This window comes from Rhinolophus sinicus, chromosome 2 (assembly GCF_057876585.1).
Source record: "Rhinolophus sinicus isolate RSI-liver-muscle chromosome 2, RSI-T2T, whole genome shotgun sequence".
NCBI classification, from domain to species: domain Eukaryota; kingdom Metazoa; phylum Chordata; class Mammalia; order Chiroptera; family Rhinolophidae; genus Rhinolophus; species Rhinolophus sinicus.
In genome coordinates this window covers 46,096,864-46,114,048 of record NC_142502.1, presented here as the reverse complement: position 1 = coordinate 46,114,048, position 17,185 = coordinate 46,096,864, and the positions used below count along the sequence as shown (strand labels likewise).

Below are 17,185 nucleotides of genomic sequence, written 5' to 3'. Positions count from 1 at the left end.
CTTCTGTGAGAATGACCTTGTAATAAATCTCAAAAGCTTAAAAAAAAAAAAAAAGTAAAAACAAAAACCCCCATTGACTTAGAAATCAACAAACATGAATTTAGGGCCTAGTCTTTGCTGATGGCTCTTTAACTGGTTCTTAGAAATCCCACTTACTGTTCATTTTTCTCATTCTTGAGATGGAGCTGACAACCTGAGGACACATTTCTAATAGGAATATCTTTGTGGAAAGGCCTGTGTCTGGTCATTGTCATCCACTTCTCTTCCAGGTCACAAAAAGGGCAGCAAGTCAAATACTGGCCAGGACTGGGGATGGGCCCATGCAGGAGTGGACAGATTTGCTGTGCTGTATGACATGTGGTCTTGGGAAGCAGCTCTTCTAGAAAATAAGCGCCAGGTATTTTTGCCTAGGAAACAAAACTTCTGTTAAACATCTTTATAAAACCCAGAATTTCTTTTTTTAACTCAGTGGGTCTTTTAGGGCAGCTTTCAATAAAGTGAATAATTACCGCACTTAAATAATCTCAGCTAGTTGTAAGGATATGAGTAATAAATTTTCTCTTTACTGTGGTTCTTTGTTACAAAATATAAAATATGAAGGATACTACTTTATGTTATAGGCAAAATTTGCTAAAGGGCTATATAATTTAGGTCTTTTTATAAAATGTATGCTTTTATAATATGAGAATGAATGATGACTCCATTCACATTCATTGTCTTGTCAGGGACAACCCTCACTCCGCGAAATACAGAGAAATTAACTGACCTTAGTATGGCCTTTAGAAATGTATGGCAGGTGTGGGTGGGTGAGAGCAGTTGGGCAAGGAGTGATTGGTGCAACAAGTTACAAGGGTAAATTTAAAGCCACAAAACAGCATATAATTTTTATTTTTCATTTTGTTTATGTGGTGTAACCCTTTAATTGATTTGGTAATATTGAACCAACTTTGCATACCGGGAATAAATCCCACTTGATCATGGTGTGTAATCTTTTGAATGTATTGAATTTGGTTTGCTAATACTTTGTTCAGGAGTTTTGCATCTATGTTCATCAGAAATATCGGCCTGTATTTTCTTTTTTGGTAATGTCTTTGTCAGGTTTTGGAATCAGGGCAATGATGGCCTCGTAGAATGAGCTTGGGAGTCTTCCCTTCTCTTGAATTTTTTGGAATAGTTTGAGAAGAATAAGTATTAATTCTTTGAATATTTGGTAACATTCACCTGTGAAGCCATCTGGTCCAGGACTTTTGTCTGTTGGAGGCTTGTTAATTTCTGATTCAATTTCATTAGTAGTAATTGGTCAGTTCAGATTATCTGTTTCTTCTTGATTCATCCTCGGAAGATTGTATGCATCTAGGAATTTATCCATTTCTTCCAAACTGTCCAATTTGTTGGTGCATAATTACTCATAGTGTTTTCTTGAATGTTTTGTATTTCTGTGGTGTCTGTTGTCTCTTCTCTTTTATTTCTAAGTTTATTTATTTGGGTCCTCTCTCTTTTTTTCTTGATGAGTCTGTTTAAAGGTTTATCAATTTTGTTTTTCTTTTCAAAGAACCAGCTCTTGATTTCATTGATCTTTTGTATTGTGTTTTATTCACCTGTTTCATTTATTTCCACTCTGATCTTTATCATTTCCTTCCTTCCACTCACTTTGGCATTTGTTTGCTGTTTTATTCCAGTTCCTTTATGCGCACAGTTAGATTGTTTATTTGAGACTTTTCTTGTTTTTTGAGGTAGACCTGCATTGCTATGAATTTCCCTCTTAGGACTGCTTTTGCTGTGTCCTATAGATTTTGGGTCATTGTGTTTTCATTTTCATTTGTCTCAAGGTATCTTTTGATTTCTTTCTTGATCTCATTGTTAATCCATTCATTGTTTAGTGGTATGTTATTTAGCCTCCGTGTGTTTGTCCGTTTTTTCTTGTAATTAATTTCTAGTTTCATACCATAGTGGTCAGAGAAGACACTTGATATAATTTCAATCTTCTTAAATTTATTGAGACTTGTTTAGTGCCTAACATGTGATCTGTCTTGGGAAAGAATATATATTCTGCTGATTTGGGGTGAAATGCTCTAAAAATATCAATTAAATCCATCTGGTCTAGTGTGTCATATAAGGCCATCATTTCCTTGTTGATTTTCTGTCTGAAAGATCTGTCCATTGGTGTTGATTGGATGTTAAAGTCCCTTATAATGATTGTGTTGCTGTTGATCTCTCCCTTTATGTCAGTCAATATTTGTTTTATATATCTAGATGCTCCTATTTTGTTGGGCCCATAGATCTTTACTAGAGTTATGTGCTCTTGTTGGATTGATCCTTTTATCATAATGTAATGTCCTTCTTGGTCTCTTATTATAGTCTTTATTTTAAAGTCTATTTTGTCTAATATAAGTATTGCTACCCCAGGTTTTTTGTTTGTTTTTTGTTTTTGTTTTCGTTTGCATGAAATATCTTTTTCCATCCCTTTATTTTCAGCCTATGTGTGTCTTTCAATCTGAGGTGTTGTAAATAGCATATGTGTGGGTCTTGTTTTTTATCCATTCAGCTACCCTATGTCTTTTTTTTTATTTGCATAGATCTTTATTGTTTATAATATTTCCATTAAAATTTTTTTTTCCTTTTTGTAAATTTTTTTTAAATTTTATTAATTTCAGGTGCACAAGACAAAGCAATACTTAGACGTTTATCATTTATATCCCTCACACTGTGTGAACCCCCCTCCCCCCATCCACTATCCCTCTGACATCGCACAGAGCCATTACGTTTCCACTGTCTCTATTCCTAATGCTGTACTCCGCTTCTTGTAACCATATACATACATATATATACATATATATACATATATATACATATATACATATATATACATATATATACATATATACACATATATACATACATATATACATATATATATATATATATATATATATATATATATATATATATATATACATATATATGTATATATATATAATTATAGTTGGCATCCATTACTGTTCAGCTTCAGGTGTACAGTGCAGAGATCAGGCATCTACATATCTACATCACCCCTGAGGTGGTCTCCCAAATGGGACATGTGTCCATCGGATACTCTACGAAATCATTACATTATTGATTATGTTCCCCAAATTAATTTTCAAAACCCCATGGCCATCTTGTGGTTACCGACTATTTTCTAAACCCCTCACCTTCCCCCTTATCCCCACCCCCCTGCCCATCTAGCAACCCTCAATTTTTCCTCTATGTCTCCAAAACTGTTTCTGATTAGTTCATTCACTTATTCTTTTCTTTAGATTCCGCATATAAGTGAGATCATATGGTATTTGTCTTTCTCTGTCTGACTTATTTCACTTAACATAATGTTCTCTAGGTCCATCCATGTTGTTGCAAATGGTAAGATTTCTTTCTTCTTTATGGCTGCGTAATACTCCATTGTATAAATATACCACAGTTTCTTAATCCAGTCATCTACTGATGGGCATTTTGGTTGTTTCCATGTCTTGGCTATTGTGTATAGTGCTGCAATAAACATAGGAGCGCATAAAGATTTTTGAATTGGAGTTTTGGATTTCTCCGGATAGACACCTAGGAGTGGGATTGCTGGATCATAAGGTAGTTCCAGTTTCAGATTTTTGAGATACCTCCATACTGTTTTCCATAGTGGCTGCACCAATCTGCAATCCCACAAACAGTGCACAAGCTTTCCCTTTTCTCCACATCCACGCCAGCACTTGTTGTTTGTTGATTTATTGATGATAGCCATTTTGACTGGGGTGAGGTGGTGTCTCATTGTGTTTTTTATTTGCATTTCTCTAATGGTTAGTGAGGTTGAGCATTTCTTCATATGTCTGTCTGCCATCTGTATGTCCTTTTTAGAAAAATGTCTTTTCATGTCCTCTGCCCATTTTTAAATTGGGTTGTTTGTTTTTTTGGAGTTGAGTTGAGTGAGTTTTTTATAAATTTGTGATATTAACCCCTTATCCAATACATCATTGGCAAATATCTTTTCCCATTCAGTAGGATCCCTTTTTGTTTTATTGATGGTTTCCTTTGCTGTGAAAAAACTTTTTAGTTTGATGTAATCCCACATGTTTATTTTTTCTCTTACTTCCCTCGCACGAGGGGATATATCAGTAAAAATCTTACTCCAGGTAATGTCTGTGAAGTTTCTTCCTATATTTTCTTCTAGGAATTTTATGGTTTCAGATCTTACATTTAAGTCTTTAAGCCATTTTGAATTTATTTTTGTATATGGTGTAAGGAGGTGGTCCAACTTCATTTTTTTGCATGTGTCTGTCCAGGTTTCCCAGCACCATTTATTGAAAAGGCTGTCTTTACCCCACCATACATTCTTGCTCCCATTGTCATAGGTTAAATGGCCATATAGGCATGGATTTATTTCTGGACTCTCTATTCTGTTCCATTGATCTATGTGTCTGTTTTTATGCCAGTACCATGCTGTTTTGATTACTGTAGCCTTGTAGTATAATTTGATGTCAGGTATTGTTATACCTCCCACTTTGTTCTTATTTCTCAAGATTGCTGAGGCTATCCGAGGTCTTTTATGGTCCAATATAAATTTTAGGATTATATGTTCTATTTCTGTGAAAAACGTCATTGGTAGTTTGATAGGAATTGCGTTGAATATGTATATTGCCTTAGGCAGTATGGACATTTTAACTATATTAATTCTTCCTATCCATGAACATGGTATGTGTTTCCATCTATTTGTATCTTCTTTCATTTCTTTCTTCAGTGTCTTATAATTTTCTGAGTACAGATCTTTTACTTCATTGGTTAAATTTATTCCCAGGTATTTTATAGTCTTTGGAGCAATTGTAAATGGGATTGCTTTTTTAATTTCTCCTTCTGATGTTTTATTATTGGTATATACAAATGCAACTGATTTCTGAATATTAATTTTGTATCCTGCTACTTTACTAAATTCATCTATCAGCTCTAATAGTTTCTTGGTGGAGTCTTTAGGGTTCTCTATATATAGTATCATATCATCTGTATATAATGACAGTTTTACTTCCTCTTTACTGACTTGGATGCCTTTTATTTCTTTTTCTTGTCTGATTGCTGTGGCTAGAACTTCCAGCCCTATGTTGAATAGAAGTGGAGAAAGTGGGCAACCTTGCCTTGTTCCTGATTTTAAGGGGAATGATTTTAGCTTTTCCCCATTGAGTATGATGTTAGCTGTGGGTTTATCATAGATGGCCTTTATTGTGTTGAGATATGATCCCTCTATTCCCACTTTCTTAAGGGTTTTTATTATAAATGGCTGCTGGATTTTATCAAATGCTTTTTCTGCATCTATTGATATGATCATGTGATTTTTATTTTTCATTTTATTAATGTGGTGTATCACATTAATTGATTTGTGGATGTTGAACCACCCTTGCATACCAGGGATGAATCCTACTTGATCATGGTGTATGATCTTTTTAATGTATTGCTAAATTCTGTTCGCTAATATTTTGTTGAGGATTTTTGCATCTATATTCATTAGCGATATTGGCCTGTAGTTTTCTTCTTTTGTGGTGTCTTTGTCTGATTTTGGGATCAGGGTGATAGTGGGTTCGTAAAAAGTGTTTGGGAGTCTTCCCTCCTTCTGGGTTTTTTGGAAGAGCTTGAGGAGAATAGGTGATAATTCCTTTTTGAACGTTTTGTAAAATTCACCTGTAAAGCCATCTGGTCCAGGGCTTTTGTTTGTTGGGAGATTGTTGATTACTGATTCAATTTCCCTGGTGGTAATCAGTCTATTCAGGTTTTCTGTTTCTTCTTGAGTTAGCCTTGGAAGGTTGTATGCCTCTAGAAAATTGTCCATTTCTTCCAGATTGTCAAATTTGTTGGCATATAGTTGCTCATAGTAATTTCTTAAAATTTTTTGTATTTCTGCGGTGTCTGTTGTCACTTCTCTTTCATTTCTGATTTTATTAATTTGGTCCTCTCTCTCTTTTTTTTAATGAGTCTGGCTAAAGGTTTGTCAATTTTGTTTATCTTCTCTAAGACCCAACTCTTGGATTCATTAATCTTTTGTATTGTTTTTCTAGTTTCTATTTCATTTATTTCCGCTCTGATCTTTATTATCTCCTTCCTTGTACTCCCTTTGGGCTTATTTTGTTGTTCTTTTTCCAGATCACTTAAGTGTGATGATAAACTGTTGATTAGTGATGTTTCTTGTTTCTTTAGGTAGGCCTGCAATGCTATGAACTTTCCTCTTAGGACTGCTTTTGCGGCATCCCATAGATTTTGGGTCATCGTGTTTTCATTTTCGTTTGTCTCGAAATATCTTTTGATTTCTTCCTTGATCTCCTGCTTGACCCATTCATTATTTAGTAACATGTTATTCAGCCTCCATGAATTTGTGTGTCTTCCAGTTTTTTTCCTGTATATTTCATTTCTAATTTCATAGCACTGTGGTCAGAGAAGACAATTGGTATGATTTCAATTTTCTTAAATTTGTCAAGACTTATCTTGTGGCCTAACATATGGTCTATCTTGGAAAATGTTCCATGTGCGCTTGAGAAGAATGTGTATTCTGCAGCATTGGAGTGAAATGCTCTGAAAATATCGATTAAATCCAAGTGGTCCAATGTATCATTTAAGGCTGTTGTTTCCATATTTTCTGTCTGGAAGACCTGTCCCTTGTTGTCAGAGGTGTGTTGAAGTCCCCTACTATGATAGTGTTACTATTGATCTCTGTCTTTATGTCAGTCAATATCTGTTTTATATATTTAGGTGCTCCGATGTTGGATGCATAGATGTTTACTAGGGTTATGTCCTCTTGTCGGATCGATCCCTTTATTATTATATAGTGCCCATCTTTGTCTTTTAATATTTTCTTCATTTTAAAGTTTGTTTTGTCAGAAATAAGTATTGCAACTCCAGCTTTTTTCTCATTTCCATTTGCATGAAATATCTTACTCCAACCCTTCACTTTCAGCCTGTGTATGTCTTTTGATCTGAGGTGAGTCTCTTGTATACAGCATATACAAGGGTCTTGCTTTCTTATCCACTCAGCCACCCTACGTCTCTTGATTGGAGCATTTAATCCGTTTACATTTAAAGTGATTATTGATAGGTACATAGTTATTGCCATTTTTAAATTTGTAGTTAGATTGTTTTCATCTTTCTTCTATTTACAGAAGTCCTTTTAGTATTTCTTGCAATGCTGATTTGGTGGTAATAAATTCCTTTAGCTTTTTCTTTTCTGGGAAGCTCTTTATCTCTCCATCAACTTTAAATGATAGCCTTGCTGGATAAAGCAATCTAGGTTTTAGGCCTTTGTTTTCCATCACTTTGAGTATCTCCTGCCACTCCCTCCTGGCCTTCAATGTTTCTGCAGAAAAGTCATTTGATAGTCTTATGGGAGTTCCCTTGTATGTAACCCTCTGTCTTTCTCTTGCTGCTTTTAGGATTCTCTCTTTGTCTTTAACCTTTGCCATTTTAACTATAATGTGTCTTGGTGTGGACCTGTTTGGGTTTATCCTGGTTGGAACTGTCTGCACTTCCTGGGCTTGCATGTTGGTTTCCTTCATCAGGTTAGGGAAGTTTTCGGACATTATTACTTCAAATATGTTCTCAATCCATTGCTTCCTCTCTTCACCTTCTGGTATTCCTATGATGCGCATGTTGTTGCGCTTGATATTATCCCAGAGGTCTCTTAAACCATCTTCATTGTTTTTTATTATTTTTTCTTTCTGTTGTTCTGTTTGGGTGATCTCTGCTAACTTGTCTTCTAAGTCGCTGATTCGATCCTCTGCTTCATCTAGCCTGCTGTTAATTCCTTCAAGTGAGTTCTTTATTTCGGTAATTGTGTTCTTTAGATCTAACTGGTTGTTCATTATGATTTCTACATCCTTCTTGATGTCGTCTCTAAGCTCCTTAAACATTCTTATCATCAGTGTTCTGAACTCTGTCTCTGATAGGTTGGTTACCTCTGTTTCATTTGGTTCCATTTCTGGAGGTTTCTTCTGTTCTTTTATTTGGGACATGTTTCTTTGTTTCCCCATTCTGGCTGACTCTCTGTATTTGCTTTGATGTATTAGGTAGATCCCCTAGCATTCTTAGTTCTTGCTGGGTTATCTTATGTAGTATGTGTCCTTTATATTTGACTTACACTACTTCGTTCTTCTCCTCTGCGTGTGCTCCAAAGGTGACTCTTGTGTTGTATATATTGTCCTGTTAAAGATCTTTAATTGCTTTTCGCTTTTGAGTAGGTGGGGTTAACTCCTAGGCTGACTAGTTGTGAGACTTGGCTCTGCCCACTGCAGGGTGTTCTGCTGCGTGAGGGTTGACCGATTAAATGTGGTTTGGCCTCTATGGTCTCTTGTGCCTGTAAAGAATTTCCTCTGGGTTTGTCACTTGTAGGTCAAGCCCGGTAGTACTCTGGTTTGGTCTGGAGTTGGCCTCTGGGTATGTTGAATCTTGTGCCTCTTAAGCTGGGCACTGGTAGGGCAATTTCAGAACAAAGCAAATCACCAAGCACAACAATAACAACAACAAATTAAAAATCAAATACATTCACATGTAAAAACCAACAACCCCACTCAACACAGGCAAAGATATCAAAGATATAAAGACAAAACAAAACAAAACAGAAAGCAGCACCAGTCTTGGCTTAAGGTCACCAAGTAATCTCCAGGTTGTCCTCTGCTATACCAAAGAGTCCCCTGCGTATTATGCAGGCAGAGCCGGTCACCTGGTGCCCAGAGTGACATTGGGACTGCATATTTAGATGCGTGGGGCTGAGGGGTCTCGACGGTAGTTTTTACAAAGCCAGTACAGTTTCTGCCCTTGCCTGCACATATGCGCACTGAGAGTAGCACCACCAGCCCTGTGTCCAATTCTCCTGAGTCTTAGGGCACTTCTTCTGTGTGTGTGTGTGTGTGTGTGTGTGTGTGTGTGTGTGTGTGTGGCAGGCGGGAGATTTCTGAGCTGCTGATCCCTGGGAGTGCCTCCTCAGTTGTAATTGCCCCGCCCTAGGCAGGCCAGAAAGGGTGGGGGCTGGGGATGGAGGGGTCTTCTCTCTCCCAGCCCAGCTGTGTCACACTCTTCCGTAAACCAGAAAAGATGGTGGCTGGGGGCAGAGGAGTCCCCTCTCTCCTAGTCCAGCAAAAACCACACTCCTCCCAGCCTCCTCTCTGGGCCAGAGCCACCCGCCAGTCTTCCCAGAGCCCGAGCACCAAGGCTCCTCTGTAATCTGACACTACTCCTCAATTCAGGGGCCAGTTCACGTCTCTGGACGGGCGGGGGTAGGATTGGAAGAGCAGGGGGAGTGGCCCAGGTATGGAGTTTGTGTCCTTTGTCCGGCCTAGGGCTTAACTGGAGGTATCAGCTGAGGTTATTGCCTCAAATGCTGGATATGCTGCCCCCTCGGCCGGAGAGGTCCACTGCGTGACGCAGGGAAAGAGCCCACCTCCTGGCTTTTGTGTTCTCTGTTCCATCCTGGGATCCCCTGTGTCTCTGTAGCTGCGGATGTCGGCCGGGATTCCACCGCTGCAGATGCGGGCCTCGTCCCCACAGCCACAGGTGCGGACCGTGTCTCCACTCCGCTCACTTCCCTCTTCCCCTGCTCGCCCAATTTTCCCACCTGCAAGTAATCCTTGCATGAGTCTCTTAGCTGTTCTGCGTGATGAGCAGAGAGTCCTTTGATGGGTTATAAATGTCCCGTTTCTGATATGATCCGGAGGAGAACTCAAAAAGTGCGCCCCGCTGCCGCCATTCCTATGACGTCACCCCTACCCTATGTCTTTTGATTGGAGCACTTAATCCATTTACATTGAAGGTGATTACTGATAGGTACATAGTTATTGCCATTTTATTATTCATATTTTTTATCTTTGTTCATTTGTTTTCTCCTTTCTTCTGCTTAAAGAAGTCCTTTTAATATTTCTTGTAATACTGGCTTGGTGGTAATGAATTCCTTTAGCGTTTTTTGTCTGGGAACCTCTTTATCTCACCTTCAATTTTAAATGATCACCTTGCTGGGTAGAGTAGTCTTGGTTGTAGGACTTTACTTTTCATCACTTTGAATGTTTTCTGTTTTCTGCCACTCCCTTTTGGCCTGCAAAGTTTCTATTGAGAAATCAGCTGACAGTCTTATGGAAGCTTCCTTATAATTAACTAGTTGTCTTTCTCTTGCTGCTTTTAGGATTCTCTCTGTGCAATTTTAATTATAGTGTATTTTGGTATAGGCCTTTTTGGGTTCATCTTGTTTGGGACTCTGCACTTCCTGGACTTGTATGTCTATTTCCTTCACCATGTTAGGAAGTTTTCAGTCATTATTTTTTTCAAATCTGTTCTCGATCACCTCCTCCCTCTCTTCTCTTTCTGGTACTCCTGTGATGTGCTTGATTTTGTCCCAAAGGTCCCTTAAACTATTTTCATTTAATTTATTTATTTATTTATTTTCATTTTGTTGTTCTGATTGGGTGTTTTCTGCTACTTTGTCTTCTAAATCGCTGGTTCTATCCTCTGCTTCATCTAATCTGCTGTTGATTCCTTCTGGTATAGTCTTCATTTCACTTATTGTATTCTTTATTTCTGACTGGTCCTTTTTTTATGGCTTCTGTGTCCTTTTTTTATGCTTGCTATCTCTTTGTTGAAATTCTCGCTAAGTTCCTTAAGCATTCTTATAACCAGTGTTTTAAACTCTGTCTTTGGTATGTTGGTTGCCTCCATGTCATTTAGTGTGTGTTTTTCTGGAATTGTCTCCTGTTCTTTTATTTGGGACATGTTTCTTTGTTTCCTCATTCTGGCTGCCTCTCTGTGTTTTCCCCTGTGTATTAGGTAGATCTTCTATGTCTCTCAATCTTTGCTGGATGGCCTTATGTAGTAGGTGTCCTGTGTGGTCTAGTGGTGTGGTCTCCCAGGTCACCTGTGCCGGGTCACCTGTGTTCCAGGAGTGTCCCTTGTATGTGTTGTGTGTGCCCTCCTGCTGTAGTTGAGCCTTGATTGCTTTTGGCACATCAATGGGTGGAATTGACTCTCAAGCTGACTGACCTGTGAGGATTGGCTATGCCTACAACATATGAGCTGCTGTGGGGGCACTGACCCCTCAGAGGAGGATTTGCCCCAGTGGGCTCTTGTGCCTGTTGAGACCAACCTTTGGGCATGTAGCTTGTGTGGCTAACCAGGTAGTGCTCTCGTGTGGTCTAAGGCCAGACTCTGGGTGTGTTGCTTCTGGTGTCTCTTGGGGGGGCTCCCATGCAGGCCAATTTCAGCCTTGTTTGTGACTGGCCCAGGGCTACCTGGTAGGAGCTACAAAGCTATATGCAGTTGGTTGCTGCCTTTGCTGGACCTCAAGGCATGTGGGGGTGGCCTTGCTGTGAACCAAGGATGACTGCCACCAGTATTGGGCCTGGGGAAGTTGAGCAAGAGTCCCAGGGCACCTCTAGGCCTGTTGCCACCTGCCAGCTGCCTCTAAGGCTCAGTTGCTGAAAGAGCCTCCTTAACAGTGTGGGCAGGGCTGGTTGAATCAGTGCTGATTGTGCCTCCACCAATGCTGCCAGAGTTGGTTGGGGTGGGTTCCCAGGGAGTCACTGGGGTGGGGCTGGTGGTTTTCACAAAATTAATGCAGATTCAGTTTTTTCACCAGTGCTAAGCCTGTGTCTACTGTGAAAAATGCCCAGAGAACACCATGGCTAGCTGCCACTCACCTCATGACAACAGATTCCTGAGAAGCACCCAAAAAGGGCTGCAGCACGAGATGGGGCTGACCACCTACCACTGAAAATTTCCCAGGCTGCCATGGGCCATCTGCTGCTGAATAAGCCTCCTGCAGTTTACGGGACAGGGCTGGTTGCCGAAGAGCTGAGAGGGCCCCCACGATGCTGTACTTGCTGGGCAGGACAGGGTTCCAGGGGGTCACCAATGTGGGGCTCATGCAGAGTTCACCAGGCCCATGTGGTCTCAGATTTTGGGGAGGGCTCAATACAGGAAAGATGGTGTCTACCTGTAGGCTACACATGAGGCAGACTCCACACAGGGACAATGGCAGCTGTCCCTCTAGCCCTCATCTAGAACCACACAATTCAGTCTTTTCTAGTATGTCTCTGGCGCCTCTTAAGTTGCTGACCCTCTGCTGGTGCCCAGGGTGAGTTCATACAAGAGTGAGTCTGTGTGTGGGCCCTTTAAGAGGACATCTGGGTTTCAAGCCACCTTCTGTCTCACTGTGAGGGACGGAGTCCTCTCTGATTTTCATAGCCAGATGTTGTAAGGACTCTTGTTCCTGGCTCATGACCCCTGGACTGGAAAGCTTGGTGTGTGGCTGGGACCCCTTACTCTTCATGGGGTACTTCTGCCACTGAGATGCCCCTCCCAATGCTCAACCACTACCTTGGGTTTGGGGTCTGCCTGTTTTGTACCTCTGCCCCTCCTATCAGTCTCAATGTGGCCTCTTCTTTATGACCTTAGTTATAGGGGTTCTGTTCAGCTGGTCTTTAGATGATTCTCGAGGTGGATTGTTCTATAATTTTGTTACGGGAGGTGGCAGGCACGGCATTTACCTATTCTGCCATCTTTACTGTTCTCCTCATAGCTTTATTTTAATATCATAGCTATTTGGGTGTCAGTGTGGAGAATGGATTGAAATAGAAAGCTCCCGGAGAAAAGAAGTGCAGTTATCACAACAGGGACTTGAAGAGTTAGGAGGGGAACTACACTAAGGATGTAATAATGAGACTAGGAAGGTGAAGCAGACTTGAGAGCACTTTGTAGAACTGGAATGCAGGATTTGAAGGCAGGATGTTGGAGTGAGAGAATAAGAGTAGAATTAAAGTAACTTCCTCAGGGTCAGGGAGGAGGCTATTAACTGAAACAGATGCAGGACGAGGGACATTTAGAGGGAACACTAACACTGTATCTAGGACATGAGGCATGTAAGGAGAGTTTGCTAAAATCCAGGTGTGAATATTTTGTGGGTGCTGTAGTTTGGAAACTCAGGAATAGGTATGAGCTAAGGTATCAATGTGGAAGTTGAATCACAGTAATGAGTGAAAATGACTAAAAAAAGCCAGCAATGTCTGAAATGGTTCCCTGGGTAACACTTACCTTTAATGGAAAGGTCATGGAATAAGAATCCGTGAGAGGAACAAAGAATAGCCAAGGAGACTGGAGAAGAAAAGGAAGGAATAGTGTTATGAAAGCCAGTTGGGGGGAGGAAGGGAGTGTCTTAACTAGTAGAGAATAGTTATGAGTGTGGAGTGCAGTGAAACACCAAGAAAGAGAAGTCCTGAAAGCCAGGTGGTGGGGTCAGCCATCAGGTGGTCATGGCCAGCGTGTGGGACTCTCAGCGGAGTTACAGGGGCGGAAGCCAGGTTACAGTGCACTGTGCCGTGGTCAGGAGATGGGGAAATGGAAATGTTTTCTTTGAATTGTTTTTCTAGTAGAATAGATGGTTTACCATTTTATCTGCTCTCCGCTCTGTTGCTCATGGAGATGTAGGTCACCCAATTTTTGAAAACAGCTGGCTGGGCTTTACAGGGTGCAGGCCCTGGGCTTTGAAAACTGTTCCTCTTTTCAAAGACAACTGGCCTCTACAGAGTTTGCATCTGCAACCTTCATCTGCCAGTGAGAACCTTACTTTGGCCAACTGAATAAATGAGAGATTGAGATTCATAGTGTAGTAACTGGAAAAGCTGCATTCAATGTAAATAAGACAGAATCTCAAAACTCGACGTGTTTGTTGGTCCAGACATGAGTTTTAAACAGCCCCCCTCTTCTGTACTCTCTCTTTCCACCTTCCTTTTTAGTGCTTCTAGGCCTCCTATGGAAGCCCCAGGTGGACTCATTGGCAGAATAGAGTAGAAGGATAGAGAGGACTGAAAAACAAACCAATTTGTCCACATTTCGGCCTGAGGTTCATTCTGTGCTAAGCTACCAGGGCTGCCCACTAGTTTCTTCTGTGGTACATGAAATTATTTTACCTTAAAACAATCATTGCAAACATCTCCCTCTTTTCTACCCTGAGAATAAGTTCCCCAATAGAAACTGAGCTATCTGTGCCAAAACTGTAAAATGTAGCCTTCTAAATCAGAAAGCTGTCAAAAGAGCCTATTTTTAATGGATAAACAGATTTTTATCTAGAGTACAATTGATTCCCCCCAGCACTGTTTCTACTGCCAAGTTTCCTCAGCTGTTTTTGATTGTTAAATATATCGGAATCACTAGAGTTCAGAATTGCTCTAACACGTTGGGTTGTCTTAAATCCTTAAGTAACCATATTATGTATGAACACTCATAAAATTTTAGCTGGTGTGAATTTAGGTAGATATAGGGACTCTTAGAAAAGCCAGGCATCAGTTATACTGGCTCCTAAGTGACACTTGTACCCACTGCTCATTCTCCCCACAGCCACCAGAAGACACATTTTCAGGGTAATTTGAATTAGTGTTTGGAGCACTAAGGAAAAAAAAAATTCTGTGACCGGTTGCATCTAGCATTGATTTTCTGTTTTGTGCTTTCATTTGACCTAAAATACTATTTTTTTTTAAGTTTTTTAAACCTGAGAAATTAAAAAAAAAAGTTTGAGGTAAAACTAGTATAAACACAGTACGGTTTGAAAGTATTTATTTTGGCTATTTTTCTATTTCCTCCAATATTTGATGCCTACCATTAGTGTGTACCACTAATTGTTTTGCCTGAGAGTTGGCCTTTGACACACACAGGTGACATTTGACAGGCTAGGAAGACTCCTTAGACAAATACCAGCCCAGAATTTAAATGGAAATGGGCCAGTTAGCAAACAGATAATAAATTGAACCTGTGAGGTGGAAAGATCACAGTCCTACCCCTGTAGGGAAAGAATTCATAATAAAATTATGCAAGGGTCCACCTGAAAGCTTCTCGATGTTGAGGCCAAAGCTTGAGAAAAGCCTTATCAATTTAAAAAGACAGCTGCGTTTTCCTTCTCAAGAGGTACGGTTGCCAGGTAAAATATGACAATATTTGGGACATACTTATACTAAAAAAGTATTCAGTGTTTATCAGAAATTCAGATTTAACTAGATGACCTGTATTTTTGTTTGCTAAACCTGGCAATCCTATCAACAACAAAAATGAGTCTGGTGGTTTAGCACCAGACTGCAACCTAGTATCACCAGATTGGAATTACCAGCAAGAACCCTCCCCAGGAACTTCCCCTGCCAAGCAACCAAACAATAGGGCTTTTTGTACAAAAACAGGTCAAGGCGATACAAATGCCCCAAACTAGCTCCTGGGATTGCCCTAGCCCAGCCAAAAAGATTCAGGTTAGTCCAGAATGATTTAGGGAAGTAATTGTTTTTTTCCTAACCTCCCCCTAAGCTATATTTAGTGACAACCATCTTACCCTTCCTAGTCGCTCCTTCGTTTCTGCTTTGTCTTCTGCTTTTTAATAATTGAATGTTATTCTAGAGTAGAGCTCTGTGGATGGAACAAGGTAACCTAGACCACCCTGTAAGGCAAGACGATCTCTGTATCCTTCATCTCACCTCTATATCCTTCATCTCACCTTCTGAGATGTGGGAGTGTCTAACCTGTGGCTTGCAGTGTGTCCTGAGCTATCAGCCTCCTGTGGTTGGCACCAAGGTCCCTTAGACCAATGTTTCTCAAAGGACATACTGCAAAATCGGATGCTAAATAAAGTGCCCCAGGCTCTCCCTCTTTGAGCCTTAGCACTGAAACCCTCAGGGACTGGCTGTCTATGAATAAGGCAGTATTTGTTTCCTAGTCTGCTACTGATTCCCAACTGTTCACCTCCCTTGGGAGCCTGGGAAGCCATGATTGGCAAGATGGAGGCACTGCTGGCTCTTCTTGCTGCTTGGTTCCTTTACCTCACTTTGCCTTCCGCGCTGTTGCCTCCTATCATCAAATAGTGCTTACACCGTCTCAGTTCTATCCGGTTTTGCATTCTTAGCTATGGACTCCACACAATGAAAGAGGCTCCTTATCTCCTTTTAGGAAAATCCTTAGTTTGTTGAGAAGAGGGCTGACTTCCTGGCCTCAAACCACCAGGAAGACCGACACCCAAGGACACAAAACACACTCTTTCTCTAAGGCATCTCAAAGTGTTCTAGGCTGTCGGGTTGGTAGAAATTGCAACCTCAGCAATTCACTTGTTGCTCCCAATTAATGCACACACTGGGCAGGTGCATGTGTCTTTGGTGATACGGCTGCAATAGGAGATGAGACCTTTCAGAAGCGTGAAACCTCCATGAGAGAAGCTATGTAGTCAAAGAAGACTGTTTGGGGAGAGACATCTTGAGCTAAAACTCTGAGGGAGGATGTGTTGAATTAGTTTGACAGAGGAAAGGAATTCATTCCATAGTAAGACCAGTGGCAATAAAAGTTCAGAAGCTTCCAGTCAGAGCCAATTTATCCATCCAGTGTTATAGACTAAATGTTTAGGCTCTAAGAGCTTTTCAGGGACCACTGAAAATGTTTGAGATCTGAGGGGGAAAAAATGCATTACTCCAAAATATGAAAAAGACACACAAAATAGACATCAATAAATGCTTAATTACATGTCTGTAAAGTATAAAAACTTTGTTAATTGACCGCTTATAAACATCTCATTACACTTGAAATTTATAGAGCGGATTTTCTCACTTCATAAGAATTCCCAAGTATATACTACCCAGAAATCATAGCCAATCATTAATTGTGTTGCTCATAGCCAAATGATCTGAAAACCAAAATTATACATATCATTTAACATTTTTACAGAAAACAGTTTGATTGGGATGTGAGTACATTTTAATATATTTACTAAAATGTGGGACAGGGTCTCCAAAAAATAAGAGTGTCTAAGGCCAACAAAGGTTGTAAAACAACCCCAAAACAGTAATTACATTGTTCAGAACTACTTCCTTATCTTGCTAGGTCCCTGTTTGGGATTCCAGCCCAGTGCTCTCTGAAGAGCTTTTAATGATTAGCACCATGAGTAATTACACACAAATAGAACTTACACACAGAACAGAAATTCCTTAAGCTCACCGACAAATGTAAAAGCAAAATAAAGAGCATCTCTTTCTGAATCCCTCACTAAGAACCCTCTTCAATCATAGTGTCTGGGAATTTGCTTTGGTTTTTAGAAAAGACTTGTGAACTCCAGGAGAAAAGCAGCCCCCTCAATGCCTTTGAGAGCTCTGTACCCCAGGCGTTTCATAGTGGAGTCCAGTCTGGGAGAAAT

The 17,185-nt window shown here is 40.2% G+C and overlaps 1 protein-coding gene across 8 annotated transcripts in view; it reads left to right on the top strand.

Moving 5' to 3' along the window:
• CCDC162P (coiled-coil domain containing 162, pseudogene) overlaps nt 1-17,185 on the top strand; it is a 164,731-nt gene that overhangs the window by 54,477 nt on the left and 93,069 nt on the right. For all 8 annotated transcript variants that reach the window (XM_074333388.2, XM_074333386.2, XM_074333390.2 and 5 more), the window contains one exon: nt 270-397. In XM_074333388.2, coding sequence (XP_074189489.2) covers nt 270-397 — 128 coding nt within the window. The remainder of the gene's footprint in view (nt 1-269; nt 398-17,185) is intronic.